Raw genomic sequence first — 23,448 nt, 5'->3', positions numbered from 1 at the left:
GCCATGGCATCATCTCTGAATCGCGTAGTCCCTACGCATCGCCAATAGTAGTCGTACGCAAGAAGTCAGGGAAGGTACGAATGTGCGTGGACTACCGAACCCTTAACCTTCGAACAATACCGGACCAGTACACTGTCCCAAGGACTGAAGACGCTCTTCACTGCTTGTCTGGGAGTAAATGGTTCACAGTCCTCGACCTGAGGAGCGGGTACTATCAAATACCCATGAGTGAGGCTGACAAGGAGAAGACCGCTTTTATCTGCCCGTTGGGTTTTTATCAGTTCGAACGCATGCCTCAGGGAATTTCAGGAGCACCGGCCACTTTTCAGAGAGTCATGGAACATACTGTTGGCGACATGAACTTTCTGGAGGTGTTGGTGTACCTGGATCATCTCATTGTGTTTGGACGAACCCTCGAAGAACACGAGGAACGATTGCTCAAAGTGCTTGACCGGCTCCAAGAAGGTGGTCTGAAGCTGTTGCTTGACAAGTGCCAGTTTGGCAGGACTTCTGTCACCTACGTTGGACATGTAGTGTCGCAGGACGGAATAGCGACGGACCCATCCAAGGCAGAGGCTGTTGTCTCCTGGCCAAGACCCCAAACGGTGACAGAGCTCAGGTCCTTCCTTGGATTTTGTGGCTACTATCGCCGCTTTGTCAAGGACTTCTCCAAACTCTGCCGTCCCCTCAACGGACTCCTTCAAGGATATCCTCCCCGTCCCCGCTCCAAGGGGAGTCAGACTGCAAACTCACCTGACAAGACTTACTTCAAGCCTTCTGAACCCTTTGGCTCTCGGTGGAGTGAGCAATGCGAACATGCTTTCCAAGGACTCAAGACCTTGGAAGCCCCTGTATTGGCGTTCGCAGATCCACAGAAGCCTTACATTCTGCACGTGGATGCTAGCCTGGACGGACTAGGTGGTGTCTTATACCAAGAGCATGATGATGGTCTATGCCCAGTTGCATTCATCAGCAGAAGTCTCTCGCCATCTGAGAAAAACTATCCAGCACACAAACTGGAGTTTTTAGCTCTCAAGTGGGCTATTGTGGATAAGCTACATGACTATCTTTACGGAGCTACTGTACAAGTCAGAGCGGACAACAATCCCCTGACATATGTCACAACATCAGCTAAACTGGATGCCACTGGTCATCGCTGGCTCTCAGCACTGTCCACCTACAACTTTAGCCTTAAGTATAGACCAGGCCGGCATAACCTTGATGCAGACTCGTTGTCTCGACGTCCACATGACAGCATGACACCAGATGATGAATGGCAAGAAATCCCAGTTCCAGGAGTGCGGGCTCTCTGTCAGACTGTGTCGAGTTGCACACGAGCAGGACACTCCTATCCATGTGTGATCGAACAAATAGGGGCTCATGTGTCTGCAGTTCCCAAGGCTTTCTGTCATACTGTTGCAGTAGTAGCTGATCAGCTGCCCACTTTCAGTCCAGCAGAGCTTCAAGCTGCTCAGAAAAGCGACCCGTGTATAGGAGAAATATGGCTAGCTGTCAATCAGAAGGCACCGGCAAGTCAAATACAGACAAACCATCCTGATCTTACACTTCTGAAACGAGAGTGGGGGAATTGGTCAATCGAGCAGGGTCTGCTTTACACGACAGTCAAACAGTCTGACCTACGCTTACGGCGACAGCTTGTGCTCCCCAAGCAGTTCCACCGTATGATTCTGAAGTCACTGCATGACAACAATGGACATCTGGGATTTGACAAGACCTATGCACTCGTCTGTGACAGATTCTTCTGGCCCCGCATGAAGCTAGACGTAGAGACATACTGCAAGACATGTGAACGCTGCATTAAGAGAAAGACTCTGCCACGGAGAGCAGCACCACTTTCCCACATCCAAAGTTCAGGCCCTATGGATCTTGTATGCATTGACTTTCTCTCCATAGAACCTGATTCCCGCAATGTGTGCAATGTGTTGGTAGTCACTGACCACTTCACTCGGTAAGCACAAGCATTCCCAACCAAGGATCAGAGAGCCATAACGGTTGCCAGAACTCTATGGGAGAAATACTTCATTCACTACGGCCTACCAACTCGCATACATTCAGACCAAGGTCGGGATTTTGAAAGCCAGTTGGTGAGAGAGATGTTGACCATGTTGGGTGTGAGGAAATCAAGAACTTCACCATACCACCCACAAGGTGACCCTCAACCAGAGAGGTTCAATAGAACCCTGTTGAACATGCTAGGAACTCTTGAGCCCAGTCAAAAGTCCAAATGGAGTCAGCACATTGCACATCTGGTCCACGCGTACAACTGTACCCCAAATGAAGCTACCGGGTATTCACCCTACTTTTTAATGTTCGGGAGGGAAGCCAGACTTCCTGTGGACGTTTGCTTTGGCGTGTCAGCGGATGGGACCTCAACAACTTCCCACTTGCAGTATGTGTCTAAGATGAAGAAAGAGCTGCAAGCAGCCTATCAGTTGGCCCAAGCCACTTCCGCTAAAATGAACCAAAGTAACAAGGAGAGGTATGACCAGAGAGTGCGCTACCATTGCTTGAAGCCTGGGGATAGAGTCCTCATTCGAAACCTTGGCCTGAAAGGGAAACAGAAGCTTGCTGATCGGTGGAGTGCAAATCCTTATGTGGTTGAGAGTCAAATGTCTGATCTTCCTGTTTATCGTCTAAAGCCTGCAGATGGTTCGGGACCCATTAAGGTCATGCACCAAAATCATATTTTGCCCCTGGGACAAGAGGTCCAATTGAGCACTGAGGTTGACTCAAAGCCTACTCCCTCTCCAAGAGCCCTCAGGCGCAGAAAAGCAAAAGAAAGGAATCAAACTCCTGAGGTTCACAAAGATGACTCCGCAGCTGATGTGCCCCTGGGAGATCAAAACTCTTCAGACTCAGAGTCAGAGTATGGACATTACCCAGAGGACTTGATCATTGACAATCCGGAGGGAATCTGTGAATAACCGGAACAGGATGTCATGCCTACAGAGTCCAATTCCCCCCACAAATGCTACAGAAGTGACAGAAGTCGCAGCGAGCTCAGAATCTTCAGAAGGGCTACCTGTTGTGATAGAAGAGGTAGTAACTGAGCAAAGGGAAGTAGAATCAGACCGTTCTGTTGAGGGCACTTACACTACAGACACATCTAACATAGCCAATCCAGAACCAGAGATAAGGAGATCACAGAGAGAGAGAAAGCCAGCAGACCGTTTCCATTATACAAAGCTGGGAGAGCCGTGTGCAAAGTCTGTAGTAGTAGGACATACAAGTGTTCACTCAGCTACGCCACCCACTATGCATTTTCCTGAACACTGCAATAGTTGTCATACATGGTGGTGTAACTCCTTTGCTCAGTGCTCGTCATGTATAAATAAGGTACCACTCTTTTCACCCACTATTATACCAGTCATCACACTATAAGGTACATGGTGTAATTGGTTAACTGGGTCCTATTGTCATGTACTTCAGCATGGGGGCATGCTGTATTTTTGGTGGGGGGAGAATGTAAGGGACTGAGGAAAATTTGTGGGGAAGACATTTACCAGTGTTCTTTGTCCCTTGTGGGTTTCAGTGTCCTGTTTGCCGGGCGGGTTCTGTGAACAGGATGCTGTTGGTTGAGTGATGTGGGCTGGGCCAATGGGATTGCTCTGGGGGCGGGAGGAAAAAAACACGCCAGGAAGTGAAGCAGCGGCAGAGCTGAAGAGGGTGTGTGCAGAGAGAGAGCTTTTTCCCAGGCAGTGAGAATTCGGTTTGGAGTGAGAGGCAGCCAGGCGTTCCCCTGCCTGTTCTTTTCATTACTGCCGAGGAGGACAGCCTTCAGCGCACTCGACATACGTTGCTGCACGGATAGCTCGCGGCACCTCTGCCTCCTGCGGCATCATCTTCCACACGTGTCTCTCTTCTGGACTGTGTGTGTGTGTCGTGAGTAACTGGTGGGGACTATACAATCCAACTGGAACAGTATCTACAAATGTGTTACTGAGGATGAGTTTCCCCATGTGTGCACCAACGGATGGTTATAGATCAGAGCTCACTGTTTTATGTCTGTTAATTACATTTGTTATTAAATTTATTTTTGATATTCCGATTACAGTACGGACATTTATGGGTAAACAGGGAATTAGCCAAATCAACATCAACCGCTAGGAATTCGGGATCCTGTTGATTGAATATTTAAATAGTAGCCCCATATAGTGGTCAGCAGGGGGTTACACTAATATAATATTGTGTCTGGAGCCAATGTGTATTGGTATTTCTCTTGGTGGGGTAGGGGCGAGGGAGGGATGTGGTAAGGTGGCCCCTTTAAGGAGCGATCCTATGTGGGCCATATGATTGGGTTGGAGCCCATGGAGCAGAGGCGCAGGAAGCTGGGCCAATTAGCAAAGGCATGAGTCCTGGGACGACCTCAATTGGGGCCAGGGAGAAGAGAGTAGACATGTGCATATGTTCTGTCAGACCCTTAGTGTTTAAGTAATTATTACAGTTTAATAAACATTTGCTGTTGTTTGAGCAACATCGAGTCACCTCCAATCTATTATATTCTCCCCAATCACCCATGCATCCTCTATGTCCCCCATACCTTCTACAGTCATGCAGTATGCAGAGTCTTCAGATTCCAAGTAAAATCGATGAAATATTCTATAGTTCTTGAAAAATATAAAACTCTCACCATTTACTAAAATCTCCCATTTCATTTGTGAGAAAATATGCATTTTGTCATGTGAAAAAGAAAACCTTGTATCACTATTAGCTTGTGCCAACAACCAGAAATCACAACAAAGGGGAAATCTGTTATTACAACTTCTTGAAACCGTTATTCATTCTCAGATGAATGGAGCACCTAGTACACTGAACCCCATTAACACTTGAAACTCAGCCAAGTATTCAGATTAGCCACAGTTGTCCAAACTTCTCACTGAGAAGGAAAAAATAGAAGGTGCTCATTTCAATTTCACAGGCCCGTGCCTGTCAATCAATGGAAGGGAGAAGGGTGGTTAGATTTTATTCAAGTGCACATTTTTTTTAAGTGCCCAAACCATTTTTTAAGAATCAGCTAGAACCATTTAGATCATGATAAAAATAGATGACATCACAGGCTGACAGGGTTGTTTTGTAACATTTTTGATATGTTATAATGCATATGAACAAATATACAGATATGTTAATGTCACGATCAATTTACCTTTAAAGGACAGATTCCAATGATGAATCACTGCATGAAAAATAAATCTACATTTGATTTGATTATCACATGCATTAGCATACAGTGAAAAGTATTGTTTCTTGCGTACTATAGACAAAGCATACCGTTCATAGAGAAGGAAATGAGAGAGTGCAGAATGTAGTGTTACAATCATAGCTAAGGTATAGAGAAAGATCAACTTAATGCAAGGTAAGTCCATTCAAAAGTCTGACAGCAGCAGGGAAGAAGCTATTCTTGAGTCGGTTGTTACGTGACCTCAGACTTTTGTATCTTTTTCCAGAAGGAAGAAGGTGGAAGAGAGAATGTCTGGGATGCGTGGGGTCCTTAACTATGCTGGAGGCAGTGGGAAGTGTAGACAGAGTCAATGGCTGGGAGGTTGGTTTGCATGGTGGATTGGGCTAAATTTAAGACCTTTTGTAGTTCCTTGTGGTCTTGGGCAGAACAGGAGTCATACCAAGCTGTGATACAACCAGAAAGAATGCTTTTATGGTAAAAGTTGGTGAGAGTCGTAGCTGACATGCCGAATTTCCTTAGTCTTCTGAGAAAGTAGAGGTATTGTGGGCTTTCTTAACTATAGTGTCAGCATGGGGGGACCAGGACAGGTTGTTGGTGATCTGGACACCTAAAAACTTGAAGCTCTTGACCCTTTCTCCTTCGTCCCCGTTGAAGTAGACAGGGGAATGTTCTCTCTCCTTTACGCTTCCTGAAGTCGATGACAATCTCCTTCATTTTGTTGACATTGAGGAAGAGATTATTGTTGCCGCACCAGTTCACCAGATTCTCTATCTCATTCCTGTACTCTGTCTCGTCATTGTTTGAGATCCAATCCACTACGGTGGTGTCGTCAGCAAACTTGAAAATCAAATTGGAGGGGAATTTTGCCACACAGTCATAGGTATATAAGGAGTATAGTAGGGGGCTGGGAACACAGCCTTGTGGGGCACTGGTGTTGAGGATGGTCATGGAGAAGGTGTTTGCCTATCCTTACTGATTGTGGTCTGTGGGTTAGGAAGTTCAGGATCCAGTTGCAGAGGGAGGAGCCGAGGCCCAGGCCATGGTGTTTGGAGATGAGTTTCGTTGGAATAATGGTGTTGAAGGCTGAGCTGTAGTCAATAAATAGGAGTCTAACATAGGTGTCTTTGTTATCTAGAGGTTCCAGGGTTGACTGCAGGGTCAGGGAGATGGCATCTGCTGTGGACCTGTTGCAGCGGTAGGCGAACTGTAGTGGATCCAGGCAATCCGGGAGGCTGGAATTAATTCATGCTATGACGAACTTTTCGAAGCACTTCATAATGATGGATGTCAGAGCCACCGGAGAATAGTCATTAAGGTACGCTGCTCATCTTTTATTGTTACTGGGATGATGGTCACCTTCTTGAAGCAGATAGGGACCTCAGATTGTTGTAAAGAGAGGTTGAAGATATCTCCTTATACACCTATGATGGTGTGGCCAAATTCCCCTCCAATTCGATTTTTAAGTTTGCCGATGACAACACCGTACTGGGTTTATATCTCAAACAATGACGAAACAGAGTACAGGAATGAGATAGCAACAACAATAATCTCTCCCTCAATGTCAACAAAACAAAGGAGATAGTAATCGACTTCAGGAAGTGTACTAGAGAACATGCCTCTGTCTACATCAATGGGAACAAAGTAGAAATGGTCAGGAGCTGCAAGTTTTTACATGTCCAAATCACCAGCAACCTGTCCTGGACCCCCCCATACCGACACTATAGTTAAGAAAGCCCACCAATGCATCTACTTTCCCAGAAGACTAAGGAAATTTAGTATGTCAGCTACGACTCTCACCAACTTTTACAGATGCACCCGAGAAAGCATTCTTTCTGGTTGTATCACAGTATGGCTCCTGCTCTGCCCAAGACCGCAAGAAACTACAAAGGGTTGTGAATGTAGCCCAATCCATCATGCAAACCAGCCTCCCATTCATTGACTCTGTCCACACGTCCGAATGCCTCAGAAAAACAGCCAGCATAATTAAGGACCCCAGACATACTCTCTTCCACCTTCTTCTGTCGGGAAAAAGATACAAAAGTCTGAGGTCACATACCAACTCCCGACTCAAGAACAGCTTCTTCCCTTCAGCCTTCAGACTTTTGAATGGACTTAGCTCGCACTAAATTGATCTTTTTCTACACCCTAGCTATGAATGTAACACTACATTCTGCACTCTCTCCTTTCCTTCTCGATGAACAGTACGCTTTGTCTGTATAGCGTGCAAGAAACAATACTTTTCACTATATACTAATATATGTGATAATAATAAATCAAATCAAATCAAGAAATCAAGAGTGGTGGTAGTGAGGTAGAACTGGGTATTGCCTGCATGCTTGTTACAGAGGTCCAAAGCACAGAAAAGGCCCTTCAGCCCATCGCATCTGCACTGGTCAAAGATAAACCAGCCAAGTATTCTAATCCTATTTTCCCGCACTTGGTCAATAGCTTTGTATGTCTTGGCATCGCAACTGTACATCTAAATACTTCTAAAAGAAGAGAAAAGGGGAGACAATAATTGAAGGCTCAAAACAACAGAAGCCAGAGGAGTGTAGAATGTGCAAAAGGGAACTTGAAAGAAAATTAGGAAAGCAAAAAGGGACATGAAAGGATACGGACAGTAGAATAAGGTTGAATTAGGAAAATCCTAAGTTGTTTTACAAGTACATTGAGGGCAAAAGTGATAACTCGGGAAAGAAGGGCCCATTAAGCAATTTGGTAATTTGTTTGTGGAGCCAGAGGACTTAGGTAGGGTTCTAAATGAATACTTTGTATCGGTGTTCACTAGTGAGAGAGTCGATGAAAAGAAACTTTGCCCCTTGGTGGAGGGATCAATGACTAGGGGGCTTAGATTTAAGGTAAAGATGAAGAATTTGAAAGGGGATGTGAGGAAAAACTTGTTCACACAAAGGGTGGGGGGAGTCTGCTACTCACTGCCTAAAAGGGTGGTGGAGGCAGAGAATATCATAACATTTAAGTATTTAGTTCCGCTGTTCCATCACAGATTTATCTAAAAGTTTCTGCTCCCAGTCCACTCTGGCCAAATCATATCTAATCTTTTTAAATCAGCCTTTCCCCAGTTTAGAACATTTATTTCTGGCCCATCCTTGTCCTTTTCCATAACAATCTTGAATCTAATGGAGTTATGGTCGCTGTCTGCAAAAAAGCTCCCCCACTGATACTTCAGCCACTTGCCTGGGTTCGTTACCTTAAATTAAATCCAGGACCACCACTTTTTTATAGGACGTTCTACGTACTGACTTAAAAAGTTCTCCTGGACACATTTTATGAATTCTACTTCCTTTAAACTTTTCAAACTCTGACTACCCCAGTTAATGTTGGCAAGTTAAAATCCCCCATTATCACTACCCTATTACCATTACTTTTCTCTGAAATTTGCCTACATACCTGCTCTTCTATTTCCCTTGGTCTGTTAGGGGGCCTAGAGAACATTCCTGACAATGTGATTGCTCCTTTTTCAGTTTTTAAAGGGGTTTCCACGGTGTCAGTATCTGAACAGGTGGCTGAGTGTGTGAGTGATGGGATTTCTTGTTCATCACCATCTTCCTGCTCTTCAATCACTGCCTAGTCAGGCTACAGTTCTTGGATCCAAAAGAGAAAACGCTGGAAAATCTCAGCAGGTCTGGGCAGTATCTGTAAGGAGAGAAAAGAGCTGACGTTTCGAGTCCAGATGACCCTTTGTCAATCTTTTTTGGTTTCAGATTCCAGCATCTGCAGTAATTTGCTTTTATGCAGTTCTTGGATATCTGAAAGGAGTAAGGCACAAGAGAAGTGATATAGGTGGGGTTGGGATGTGGTGGGGGTTAGGTATGGGAAGTAAAGAGGTGCATGCTTCCATCATATGCAACTTCTAAATCAGGAGAGAATTGGGGATGAACAAGAAATGAGATGGAGGATTAGGTTTGAGGATGCCGTTACCTTTGATAGTTTCAGCCCCACCACTATCCACAGCCTCAGCAATGGTTACTCCAATGATAGTGGCTACCATCTCCTTCAGTGTGGTATGGACATGGAACCCTGCATGTTCCTTGCCAGTGAAGTGCTGTTGCCATAGATTGTGTGTTATCTTGGCTTGCAAGAATGGGAAGTGGAGCAATGCGTTTGGGTGATATGGCTGTTTTTATTGAAGAGATGGCAGTGTGTATGCTGCAGGATGTGGATGTGAGTCTTGTAGCAGTACTAAGTTGTGCGAGGATGACACAAAGCATATGGTGTAACTTGTGATTGGTAGATTGCCAGCAGATGAGTGATGGAGGTGTGGTGTAGTGAGCAGTGTGAGGTTAATGATGCAGTTGGTGGTATTTGGCATTTGAATTTCACTGATCTTGAGCATTCCTGTCAGGTCACTGAACCTTTTGCAGCACTGCATCCAGGTCCACAGGGCTAGACGTTTGGCACTGACCACCATGACTATCTGGTTTCACTACCTTCACAAAGTTTGTCTGGAGGGCCTTACGGCAGATACATGACATTCATCCTCCTCTCTATGTCACATACCAAAGCTTTCAGTGCAGTGTGAAAATCTCTTGGAAGCCATTTTCTGTGACATGCCATTACTGACTGCTCCAAAATGATATCCAACATCTGCTTCTTCTTCAAGAGGTAGTGCAGGTTAGTTTTAACTTGTGCTAGCTTCGCACAGTTTTGCACTCCATCAGATATGCAGCCACTCAAAAGCATTAAATTAGCTGGAAGCACAAAGTTTGGGTGTCGCCTGCAATAGACTCAACAGCCGCAGGATAATCCTGCATCACAATCCTTACATCTGTTTTGGGCCCTATCCAATTTTACATCCCTAAGGTTTAGCAATGGGCCATTAAAAAAAGGATAGATCCTTTTAGGTTCAAATGAAGAAATATTTTGTTAGTTTTTGCCAAATACATAAAATATTGTAGTTACAAATATCAAATCAATATGCAAATATGTCTTTAACTCGGTAATATTTGCATGATACATGATGCAAACATAGTTTACCTTGTACAAAAACAAAGAAGATCGCAGTGACCAAAATTACTAAAGCATCTCCTTGCTAAGTATTGGGGGGGGGGGGGGGGGGGGGAGGTCTTTACTCCCATTGCTCTGACCAGATTGCAGATGTCGGCATCACCCATCTACCCTGAGATTCTACGCGGCTTCAGAGCTGGCAGATTTTCAGTTGATGTCATTGTCTTACTTTGGCAGTTACAGGAGAAGTGCCACGAACATCACTCTACACTGACTTCAAAGACCTCATTAGCAGTGACACATTCCTCAAACTGTTGCGGAAAAATAGGCTGCTTGCCTGGATTCCTGTGCGCCATTTCTTTGTTCCGTGAGAACATGCACAGTTCTATCAATCAGTTACAATGGATCATAATCAGACGCTTTCAAGATTAGCAATAGGATAAAGCAGAGCTGCGTCCTATTGCCAACGCTCTTTGGCATATTCTTCTCCTTGCTACTATTGTATGCTTATGGCGACATAAATGAGGGTGTTCAATTGTACCCTACAACTGACAGCAACCACTCAACTTGACAAGACAGCGCACTAAGAGCAAAGTGTGCAAGGTCCTCATCCGTGAATTACTGTTTGTTGATGACAGCGTGCTGACATCCCATACCGAAGTTCACCTGCAGAAGTTTGTAGATCAAATCTCCCAAGCCCACAATGAGTTTGCACTGTCAACTAGGGTTAGGAATAACATGGCTATGGGTGAAGATGTAGACACTCCACCTTCCATCAACATAAATATCCTGGAGGTAATCAACAGCTTTGCATACCTTGGTTCAATAATCACCAGAAACCTGTCCCTTGATGCCAAAAATCAACAACAGGGTTGCCAATGCCATAACTGCCATGCCAAAGCTGAGGAGGTTAGTGTGCACCACCAGCAAACTAACCACAAATACAAAGCTGCTCGTGTACTAGGCTTGTGTTCTCAGCACCCTCCTTTATGGTAACAAAGCATGGGAAACTTGAAGGGATTTCCAGCATGTCTGCCCTCTTGGGTCAGTGATGATTTTGTTGGCTGGGTCATGTGTGCTGAATGAAAGATGGCCACATTCCCAAAGACTTGCTCTATGGTGAGCTTGCCTTTTGCACGAGACCAACAGATTGTCCACGCCTGCAATACAAGGATGTCTGCAAGTGTGGCCTCAAATTATCTGTGTTTGAAGTCGGGGAGTCCTTGCTGCTGACTGAGTGCATGGAGATGAGCAGTCAGCAAGGGTGTGGAAAAAGCAGAGGACAAAAGAAACAACCAGATGGCAGAAAAGAAAGCTTGGCTACAAAGAAAAATATCAGTCGACCTCAGGCTATGTTATTCATCTGTGCCAGTTGCGGAAGGAACTGCCACTCATGAATCGGCATCTAGAGCCGCAACAGAGACGATGTTCAATACAGAACTGACAAACACCCCTAGTACAGCCCATAATCTCCTGAGATAGGTGGATGTCTATTACAAGTATGAACTTTAAACTTTGAAAAAAAAATCTAAACGATGAGATTTACTAATAGGTGTAACATATTAGGCAGTTATGTCACACAGGTTGAATTCCAGTTTTCTATTTTTGTTTAGCTGTTCTCTATTAATAGCCAGTTACTACTGTCATTATTGCAATTAGTTTTGCAGTGTGCTGCATTTGTTATCAATAGTGGTTGCTTAGCTACATACTAAAATACAGCATTAAGATAAATTGTCAAGGTCAACGTTTGTTGCTCTACTGCTTCTACTTCAGTTATTCTTTCAGAATAAACTCTTGCATCAAAGCAAAAATTTGTTACAACCTGAAATGAAGTCTGATTTTGCCAATAATCATATTTTGCTGCACTATTTAACATTTTACTTTACCAATGCCCTCAAAACAAGTAACAAAGAAACTGAAGTATTATAAGAAGAATGTAAAAAATTCCCAATGTTTTTGTAAACTCTGATTGAATAGTTAGAAAATATTTTAAACATACAGCCCACATCGTAGGTAATGTTTAGATAAAGTACTTTAAGAACAAAACCGATTAATCAAATTAACCCACTTTGCGTGTAACAAGCACAGTAATGACTTCATTCTATTTGCATGGATTTATGTTAGAATAGTAATCATTTATTGTATACAAATTTGTAGATTTAAAGAGTAGGAATTTGAAGGGCTCCATTTTGTTCAAAGCGCTCCTTCATGTGTATGCAAAGCCAGACTCTGGAAACCATTTTGCTGACAAAGAATGAAGCATAGTTTTCCCAGGATCATATAGCTCTGGATTGGCTCTTGTGAACTTCCAACATTGTTCCCTCAGTTAAAACAAATGGAATCATTCAGGGAAAAAGGTAGGTTTTATCATTCTTAGCAATGTCACTTGAAGAGCTTGGAAAGATGAAACCCAACGTCACATCAACATTTCAGCCGAAAATTCCAGTGTTTTTTAAAGCAATCATTTTATGATGCAATTACTTTATTTATGACAAAGTATTTGCAAAACATATGGAGAACATGCTTTGAATAAAACATGCCTTGTAAGACTTCTTTTTAAGAAAATATTCCTAATTGTAATACTCCTTGCTCCTTTCTGCTTTTCAAGGCTTTCTAAGTTTTTTATGTGCTTACAGCATCAACCTGAATTTTTCTGTTCACAGATGCTGCCTGACTTGCTGGGCATGTCCAACATATTCTGTTTTTAGTTTAGACTTCCCGCATCTGCAATACTTTGCTTTTGTATTGTATGTGATTGCTCTATCTTGTCAGTTAATCCTAGTGATTTGTAAAATTACTCAATAAAAAATATGCATTACACTCTGCCAGTTTAATTGTTACTGAATAACACCCATGACCCAAAGAAACTCATGAGAACATAAGAAATAAGAATAGACCAGGTAGCCCCTTGAACCTACTCTGCTATTCAATATGGTCATAGCTGACCATTGGTCTTAACTTCATTTTCTTGCCTACTCATCATATCCATTGATTCTCTGAGAGACCAAATATCTGTCTATCTCAGCTTTAAATAAATTCCATGGTGGAGCATTCAGAAACCTTTGGGGTAGAGATTTCCAGAGTTTTCCAAATTCTGAGTGAAGAGATTTCTCATTTCAGTCCTAAATGGTCCATCTCTGGACACTGTACCCCATGTTCTAGCTCCCACAGCAAAGGGGAACAAACTCTCAGTATCTACCCTATGAGGCACCTTCAGAATTCTATATGTTTCAATGACATCACCTCTTATTCTTCTGAAATCCAGAGAGTATTGGCCCATTTTACACTGTTTCTCATTACAGGACAACTCTCTCAGCCAAGGAATCAATCTAGTGGACCTTTGCTACACGGCTTCCAATGTAAGTACATCCTTTCTTAAAAGTGAAGATCAAAACCAGTTATGGTCTCCCCAAAACCTGTACAATCGCAGCAAGTCTTCCTTATTCTTATACTTCTAGCCTCTTGCAATAAAGGATGCATTGGTGGTCATGCAAGCGGGGAGTATGAAGAGGCGTACAATGGGGGAGAGGGGGATGGTTGTCGGGGATCATGATGGGAGGGCATTTCGGAGGTCAGGCAAGGGGACCCAGCAGGTAGGCCCTGATGCTGCGATGTCAGCGACCTTTGTCGGGGAGGGGAACGTGACTGAGTGTGGGATGATTGCTGCGGTCACTCCAGTTTTCTCGTCATTATGACAGTTCTTGTTTGGGAGAATTCGGTCCTAAGTGTCTTAACAGAGAAAACCTGAGCAATCCATGCCCATCCCCCACCTGCTCCACGTCACGGGTTGTCGGCAACGGGACCCTCCAGATGAGTCCCTCTGCCTGACCCCCGACATGACACCTGACATGATCCACCTCTGCATGACCTGCACATACCCCCCCCGCAGAGCACCCCCGTCATAGCTCCCACTCAGGCTCCACCGACTTGGCACTGTCCCTGGCGCACTGGCCATGCCCAACTGGGGTGCCCGCTGGCCACTGCTGGGGTGTCTAGTGGGCCCCACCACTGTGCGAACATATCCATTCTCTCACAGCTACCGCTTTTAGAACTCTACCATATAGATCATTATGTAAGGGACTGAGAAAAATGGGGAAGACATTTACAAGTGTTCTTTGTCCCTTGTGGGTTTCAGTGTCCTGTTTGCTGAACAGGATGCTGTTTGTTGAGTGGTGTGGGTTGGGCCAATCGGATTGTTCTGGGGGCAGGAAGAAAAAAAAAGGCGCCAGGAAGTGAAGCAGCTGCGGAGTAAGGCAGGGAGTGTGCAGAGAGAGAGCCACGTTTTGAAGAGGAGCTTTTCCCAGGCAGTGAGAATTCGGTTTGGAGTGAAAGGCAGCCAGGTGTTCTCCTGCCTGTTCTGTTCATTACTGCCGAGGAGGACAGTCTTCAGCGCACTGGACCTGCGTTGCTGCATGGATAGCTTGCGGCACCTCTGCCTCCTACAGCATCATCTTCCACACGTATGTCTCTTCTGGACTGTGTGTGTGTGTCGTGAGTAACTGGTGGGGACTATACAATCCAACTGGAACAGTACCTACAAATGTGTTACTGAGGATGAGTTTCCCCTTGAGTGCACCAACGGCTGGGCCCCAATGGTTATAGATCAGAGCTCACTGTTTTATGTCGATTGATTATATTTGTTACTAAATTTATTTTTGATATTCCGATTACAGTACTGACATTTATGGGTAAACAGCGAATTAGCCAAATCAACATCAACCGCTAGGAATTCGGGATCCTGTTGATTGAATATTTGAATAGTAGCCCCATATAGTGGTCAGCAGGGGATTACAATTAGATCCTGGGGATTTGTTGGATTTGAATCCTTTAAGTTTCTCCAATACTTTTTCTCTGCTAACACTAATTAGCTAAAGTTCCTTCTTTTTAGCCACTTATTTACCCTCTATTTCTGCTATATAATTTGTGTGTTATGAAATCAAGACATAAAGAGCGCAATATTCCCGCCCTGCTACACTACTCAACCAGCATAGCAGGGCAGGAATTATCAGCAGGAGTCAAGAAATCGAGTTCCCTCCTGACAGACGGCAGGTTGCAAATCTCCCTGGCCTTTTTTTTGTGTATATAGCCTCAACTTGACGCTGATTTAAATATTCATATCTTAAGTTACATCCCTTTAGCGAGCTCTGAACAGTATTATCTGGGCTCACTTGGATTTCCAACCTCACCGGTGAAGGTTTCCACCAGCAGAGATCACCAGTTGGACCCCAGCAACAGGAACTTGTTGTGATGGCCTCACTGATGGAACCAGAGGCCATAGAGGTCCACTGGGCAGGACCAGAAGGGGTGGAGCAGTGACCCTTGGACAGTACCACCATGGCAGTGCCGACTAGGCACCAGACAGTGCCAAGAGGGCAGGGCCCTAGGGGAAAAGGGGGCAGGCGATGGCAGAACCAGTCCCGGGAGGGGGGGAGAAACTCTGCATTGTGGGCTGGGGGTTCGTGATGGGGTCAGCCATTGGTGGTTGGGGCCGGTCATCAGGAGGACTGCAATGTCTGGGGATGGGGTGGATGGTGGGACTGGAGGTTGCTAATCGTGGTATGGGGGAGGAAGGGGGGGGTGGGGTGAGGGAGGGATTGTCAACCACTCCCCCAGTATACTGGGAGATTGGCGCATGTCCAATGGTCCTCTGATCCCTTTAGCCTTTCTTCTTGAAATCAGACAACGTTTTGGCCACAACTACATTCTGTGGTAGTGAATTAGGTTAGGTTATACATTTGTTATAATTTTGGCCTGAAATACATGATTTGCTGAAAATTATACATGAGGAAATGTTTTCACTCCTGGCAAGTAACTGACAGTAGGCAATAATCTTCAGTGAACAGACCACAAAGCACAGGCTATTAACCAGTCAAAATGGGTGAAAACATTTCCCATTTGAAGAATAAATTTAGCTCATGGGTACAATAAAACAAATATTGACTGCAGCTCAGAAGCTATAATTGATGAATTATTACCCCTTTGGTTACAGATGTGCCCTCAAATGTACAATAATTCAGAACATTTTCTTCCTTTTATAAGCTAGCAAATGACCATTGTTGAACCAGCAAACCATAGTGGAGAAGCCACAACAATGTTCCTATTTTTCCACAGATTTTACCCACCTTCATAGAACGTACTACAAATACCATGTACAAACATGTATTTCAAATATAGATTTTCTTTTGTTTGACTTGGTATTGATTAAATGATTAATTTCAACAGTAACTTCTAAAAATAATTTTGAAGTATTCAAGCATATCATTCTATATTCTGTTGCATTGTCCTGTAATTTTAAACCTCAAAAATAAATGCAAGTTCCACTTATGAAACTTTTGGAATCAAAAATGTATCTTACTTGATTTCAATTTATTTCTTAGGCAATAAACATCTCTTAATTTTACATAATTTATTACAAGATTAGGTCTCTATACAGTTTAATTTCAGAGAGGATCAATGAGCAGTGCAATTCTAAAATCATATGTTTTTTAACACAAGAATGTACCTCAAATAATAGCATATTACCTTTGGATCTCGTAAGAAGAGTGCTTTCTGAATTAAGGAATGTACATCTTCAACAGACGGGTAATGGAGAAGCAGTCCAAGGCAGGTTTGATAGTTACTGGCAATTACTGAGGAAGATAAAACACAAAACAGTATAAGTATTTTATTTATATGTATACGCGTACACACGCAAAATCTAGGAATTAAAAACAATATTATTACTGACAGTCCAACAGTTTTGTTTAAGCAGGGAAACAGTCAGACATTCTACAGTTTTATCACACAAATGTCACACATAAATTACAAAATAATGTTTGCAAAACAACTTTACTTAAAGATGATGCCACGTTTTACAGTGAGAGATAAATCAGTGTAATGCAAAATTACAAAACATCAACCCAATGAACAATATACCTTTTCGCAGTAATCTCAAGATCCTTCAACAAATTTATTTTAGCCATTCAATGAATTGTCTGACAATATTTCAGTTGTGGAATATTATTGTTATTAATTGTATTGTTACTAAATTAAATGCATTTAAAAAAGAGAAATTAAAACATCTGAGGCAATATTATGTGTTCTAACCATTTGACTGTAATTGTATGATAGTAGTCATTGCAAGCCTGGACATTTAAAGATTATGAGCAAAAAATTTTGTAAGTGATTAAAACAAATAATTATATTTTATAGTGAGAACTACTTCATCATCTTCATTTCCTTTTTGATCTGACAGCTTGTAATTTCATACATCTGGTTTCATTTGTGAAGCACTCGCTTACCGTGCTCACTGTTCCATAATACTTTTGTTCTCTTGTGACCATTTACTGTACTTTTTGTGAAAGTCATTAAAGCCAAAAACACATGGTACATTAATAATGCAAGTTAGAGCTATCTGATCAGAAAACTATATGATACTGCATCCTTACTAAGCTTAAATGATTATTGCTTACTTACGATCTTGACAATCTAAAACAACATTAATAAAACAGCATTTGAATCGGTCAGGAGTATGATTTGATATTTAATCGACTACACAGCTGGACTCTTTGTAAGCACAAAAATCGGTTCAAGTAATATAATTAAAGCAGTAAGATATCGATCTTTATTAAGGTCTGCTTTTCATCTCATTCCCTAAACATGTATAGAATGCAGACAAAAGCTTTGCTATGTTTATAATGCAACTTGCAGGGGATAAAATTATTTCAATCAAGTTGGAATCATGTTTTAGTCACAAGGTGGCAGGCTTCCACATACTAATGTGTGTGCTTTGCTATACTTATTTTTCTATTGTTTAGGTGTACAATATCAACCTTCTTTGGTCCAATAACATTGGTTGCTGCCTTATGTGGTTTGAACATCTTACTTTTACATACATTTATGTATTAACATAAAAAAGGTTCAACAATAATAGCCCCTTGTGACCTAACCTGGATATTCATGTCTTTTACATGTGGCACTTGAACAATTCCAATAAGACAACAATTAAGGCGAGGTCTCATATGAATCAATAAGCTGCTTTATTCAACAGTAATGTGAACATACAGAATATCAATTGGGATCTGTCGCACTTAATTCAATCAGCACAACTTATCTTAGCATAATATGAAAAAAGCACGTTTTCCCACATCAGTGGACCAACTTACTTGACTTAAACAAAATGTCTTAACAGCTTTCCAGCATTTCTAATCTCTCTGACTTGTTGAAAGCTCTCATAGATTTTCAATTTAAAAACTTACTGCGTATGCAGCCTTAACAGGACCTGAGTTATAAAATTTCTGTCTCTTCATAGCTGAAAAGAAAAGTGTGTTGGACACCTGCTGCCAAGTACCAGAACCAGAGACTTCAAAACAGAATAGGTGTGAGGTGCTTATTGATTATAGAGACAAACTGTTAATGTTTACACCTTTGGGAAAACAAAAGACTTAGTACATTAATAACCAACTCAGAGTACCCTTTTAAAAATGGTGTAACTACTCTATGCTTCGAAATGCAACATTTAAAAAGCAACCAATGTCACCCCAATTCTTTGCTCTATAAGTGGTCAAAATACTCAAAACTTGACTTCTATTTTGATATAATGCAATATTATTGCAAATTTATTATACCATGTTACACCAAGTATTTAAAAAAGCATTGGAAATTAGCTATAAAAATGTAATATATATACTTACAAACATCTCTTATGTATAACAGCATTGCCACAAAAATATAGTCCACTAAATCCAGGGTAACACTGTCAGCAAACAAAGTATCCCAGATCACCAAGAGATCCTGAAGAGGAAATTCTCGTCCAAACAGAAGTCTGACCCAACGTCTGCAGGAGTGAAACAGACATAGTATATTACAAACAAAAGATCTAACACTTTTACACGTAGTAACATAATGAAATCCATTCAGACTTTATTGCAATATTCATTGAATCAAAAGGCTTGAAAGAGAGAGTTTTCAACAATTACCTTTACCCAAATCCATGATTGCTATTTAGTACCCTTGAATAATCACTCTCAGACCTTGGTTTTAGTTTTTATGCTGAGAAGCATAGACTGTCAACTGGGTGGTGAAATTTTGGATTTAAGTTATCTAGTTTTCAGTATGACACTCATTGAAAATAGATTGCCATTGTCTACCCTTGTGGAAGCTCAATCATTGAATATGTTCAAGGTAGAAATCAATAGATTCCTGGATATTATTGACATCAAGGGATATGGGGATAGTGCAGGAAAGTGGTTGTGCAGTGGATGATCAACCATGATCAAATTAAATGGTGGAGCAGACTCAATGGGCTGAATGGCTTACTCCTATGTTCATAAGGTTGATGAGGAAATGCTTTTGATGTGATGCACATGAACTTCCAGAAGGCATTTAGTGCCACATAATAGACTTGCGGGCAAAGTTATAGCTTATGGGATAAATAGGAAAGCAGCAACATAGTTACAAAATTTTCTGAGTGACAGGAAACAGATGAATGGTTAATGCACGTTTCTTGGGCTGAAGGAAGTTTTATAACAGATTTACTGGGGGGGGGGGATGATACAGAACTCGGAACCACTGTGAACTAAGGATAGTGTAGAACTTCAAAAGGATCTCGACAACCTGGCACAATGGGCAGCTAAGTGGCAGATGAAATGCTGCGAGGTGTAAAGTGATTCCTTTTGATGGAAAAATACGGACAGTCAAAATAAAATAAAATGCACAATTCTTTTGTGGGGTTGGGTGGCAGGGGCAGAGAGAGACCTTGGTGTATATGTGCATAAATCACAAGTTGGGAAAACGGTAAACAAAGCATACAACATTTATCAAGGAAGTTATGTTAAACTTGTATAGAACAGTAGTGGAGCCTCAACTGCGCCCAGTTCTGGGCACTACACTTTAGGAAAGATGTGAAGGCATTTGAGAGAGTGCAGAAAAGAAGGTTCTAGGGATTATGAAACTTCAGTTATATGGACAGATTAGCGAAGTTAGGACTGTTTTTCTTGCAGAAGAAAAGACTGAGAGGAAATTTGATAGAGGTACTTAAAATCATGAAGGGGCTGGGCTGGATAAGGATAAGCTGCTTGAGGGTAACTGGCAAGAAGCAATGGTGACATGAAGAAAATCTTTTTCACACGCAGAGTGCTTGGGATCTGGAATACACTGCCTGAGAGTGTGGTAGAAGCAGGTTCGATCAAAGTATCCAAGAGGGAATTGGATCATTATCCGAATAGGAAGAATGTATGGGGGGTCAGTTCATTAGGTAATTTCTACATAGAGCTGGTAGAGATATGATGGGCTAAATGGCCTCTTTTGCTCCCTCGAACACTGCAAAAGGGAGAAATTATGAACTAAGGAACTTATGTTGTCATTAACTACACCACCCGTGATTTTCTTCCTGTGACCTTTGCACAACTTCACCATTATCCCTGCTGGATAAGGTAAATCAGCTCTGCCCTCGTTACTTATTCCATAATTTCTCTCTCTTACATTGTTCAGGAGTTACAGAATCACACAATTGTTACAGCACAGAAGGAGGCCATATGAAATTGTTCCTAGAATTTAAATGTTGTATTTCCAGTGCTTAACCTCACTAAAGGTATAACACAGCAAACAAATACTTTCTGCCAAGTCTAATTTTATTAAGAATCTATTGTTCCAATCAGTTATGAGTAGATTGATGAACATATACCTCAAAACATTTAAAGCACACTGACTCAGAGAAAAGTCAGTATCTCATGAGCAACCCAGAATTTTATGCTCTTATAATACTTGAAAATAAGTCAGCAATTATTTTATTCCTAAATTATTAATAATTGATAATGTAATAACAGCAGTGACTCAATTCATTAATTCACACACACGACAAAAATTGCAACCTCAAAAAGAACAGTACAATTGAAAATAATTTCAGATGAAAACTTACTAAAGAAAGTTATTCCCATTCACTGAGTGCCTGATTCACCATAAGAACATAATATAAGAACATAAGAAATAGGAGCAGGAGTAGGCCATCTAGCCCCTCGAGCCTGCCCCGCCATTCAATAAGATCATGGCTGATCTGACGTGGATCAGTACCACTTACCCGCCTGATCCCCATAACCCTTAATTCCCTTACCGATCAGGAATCCATCCATCCGCGCTTTAAACATATTCAGCGAGGTAGCCTCCGCCACCTCAGTGGGCAGAGAATTCCAGAGATTCACCACCCTCTGGGAGAAGAAGTTCCTCCTCAACTCTGTCTTAAACCGACCCCCCTTTATTTTGAGGCTGTGTCCTCTAGTTTTAACTTCCTTACTAAATGGAAAGAATCTCTCCGCCTCCACCCTATCCAGCCCCGCATTATCTTATAAGTCTCCATAAGATCCCCCCTCATCCTTCTAAACTCCAACGAGTACAAACCCAATCTCCTCAGCCTCTCCTCATAATCCAAACCCCTCATCTCCGGTATCAACCTGGTGAACCTTCTCTGCACTCCCTCCAATGCCAATATATCCTTCCTCATATAAGGGGACCAATACTGCACACAGTATTCCAGCTGCGGCCTCACCAATGCCCTGTACAGGTGCATCAAGACATCCCTGCTTTTATATTCTATCCCCCTCGCGATATAGGCCAACATCCCATTTGCCTTCTTGATCACCTGTTGTACCTGCAGACTGGGCTTTTGCGTCTCATGCACAAGGACCCCCAGGTCCCTTTGCACGGTAGCATGTTTTAATTTGTTTCCATTGAGATAGTAATCCCATTTGTTATTATTTCCTCCAAAGTGTATAACCTCGCATTTATCAACGTTATACTCCATTTGCCATATCCTCGCCCACTCACTCAGCCTGTCCAAATCTCTCTGCAGATCTTCTCCGTCCTCCACACGATTCACTTTTCCACTTATCTTTGTGTCCTCTGCAAACTTTGTTACCCTACACTCCGTCCCCTCCTCCAGATCATCTATATAAATGGTAAATAGTTGCGGCCCGAGTACCGATCCCTGCGGCACGCCACTAGTTACCTTCCTCCAACCGGAAAAACACCCATTTATTCCAACTCTTTGCTTCCTGTCGGATAGCCAGTCCCCAATCCACTTTAACACACTACCCCCAACTCCGTGTGCCCTAATCTTCTTCAGCAGCCTTTTATGGGGCACCTTATCAAACGCCTTTTGGAAATCCAAAAACACCGCATCCACCGGTTCTCCTCCATCAACCGCCCTAGTCACATCTTCATAAAAATCCAACATGTTCGTCAAGCATGACTTTCCCCTCATGAATCCACTGTGCTAACTTCCTATTGTGGGGACGATTTTCAGCCCACATTCGTCGTCAGAGAGAAAGCCCTAATCTCAGTGCAGCTCGGTTTTAACTGCCCCCTCAAAATAATGGCATGAAACATGACCCGTTTCCTTTTTTGACAAAGTGTTATAAGATTTGGAGAGCAAACCTGCCCGTTCCTCTGGAAAGAATGACACCACTTTTCAGTCAGAACCTGGCACGTTGCTATTTTTTGGTAAGATTCCCTGTAATTTAAAAACCAGTAAAATTTTGAGCAAGGTAAGAGTGTCGAGATCAGCATTAAATGGCAAGATTTATGGTGCATGATGCCGATCTCACCTTGGCAGGAAATTCTGGGCCAATAATCTAGGGAACCAGATTCAAAAAAGTGGAGAGAGATTGGCTGAGTTTACGGTTTGCATGTGAAGATTACAATTTTATTAAAGAATGAAGTTCATTCACTACAGCTTATAATCCATTATTCCTTCATACTCAACATTAACAAAAAGGATGCAAAAATGTAAGACTAGATACAAATGGTGATAAAATTCTGAAGACCATATGGATCATAGAAGTCCAAGCCCTGCAGTGTCTGTTGTATGAGTCTTCAAATCCCGCTTCAAATATGCACACTGCTTTACATAGTGTCCTCTGCAGAAGCAGGGAATTTGCCTGGTTGCACCTCTTTGCATGGAAATAAACCCTAGTGATAATGGCCACGTCAAAGATCTGGGATTGGGATGGGAATCTGGTGATTCATGTGTGAAACTGAGCTGGGCAAAACATAATTAATTAAACAGGAGTACCAATGTGATTTAAACAGGCAGACACAAAAGTCTAAGGACGTGATCTTATTAGCTTGCTGAGATGGTCGATTGACTTGGCGAGGTGGTAAGATTGCGTGCAAGGTCAAAAATCCGAATGCCCTTTGGCGTCGCATGCAACGTTCCCAGCCCTGTTTTGCCAGCGGGATCGAATTCACTTCCAGAAAGGGTGCAGAGTCGATTTGCATAGGAGCAATTGCATTTCAATCCTATTAACTCA

General features: G+C 42.4%; 1 protein-coding gene across 7 annotated transcripts in view; it reads right to left on the bottom strand.

The window, feature by feature from the left end:
* The window catches only part of tbc1d5 (TBC1 domain family, member 5), a 494,311-nt gene that overhangs the window by 123,934 nt on the left and 346,929 nt on the right, over positions 1 to 23,448 (bottom strand). For all 7 annotated transcript variants that reach the window (XM_078235915.1, XM_078235905.1, XM_078235953.1 and 4 more), the window contains 2 exons: positions 18,838 to 18,980; positions 16,688 to 16,794 (listed from right to left, as the gene is read on the bottom strand). In XM_078235915.1, coding sequence (XP_078092041.1) covers positions 16,688 to 16,794; positions 18,838 to 18,980 — 250 coding nt within the window. The remainder of the gene's footprint in view (positions 1 to 16,687; positions 16,795 to 18,837; positions 18,981 to 23,448) is intronic.

The sequence above is a fragment of the Mustelus asterias genome, chromosome 2, assembly GCF_964213995.1.
Source record: "Mustelus asterias chromosome 2, sMusAst1.hap1.1, whole genome shotgun sequence".
NCBI classification, from domain to species: domain Eukaryota; kingdom Metazoa; phylum Chordata; class Chondrichthyes; order Carcharhiniformes; family Triakidae; genus Mustelus; species Mustelus asterias.
Note: the sequence above shows the minus strand (reverse complement) of the source record. Positions and strands in the feature narration are given on the sequence as shown.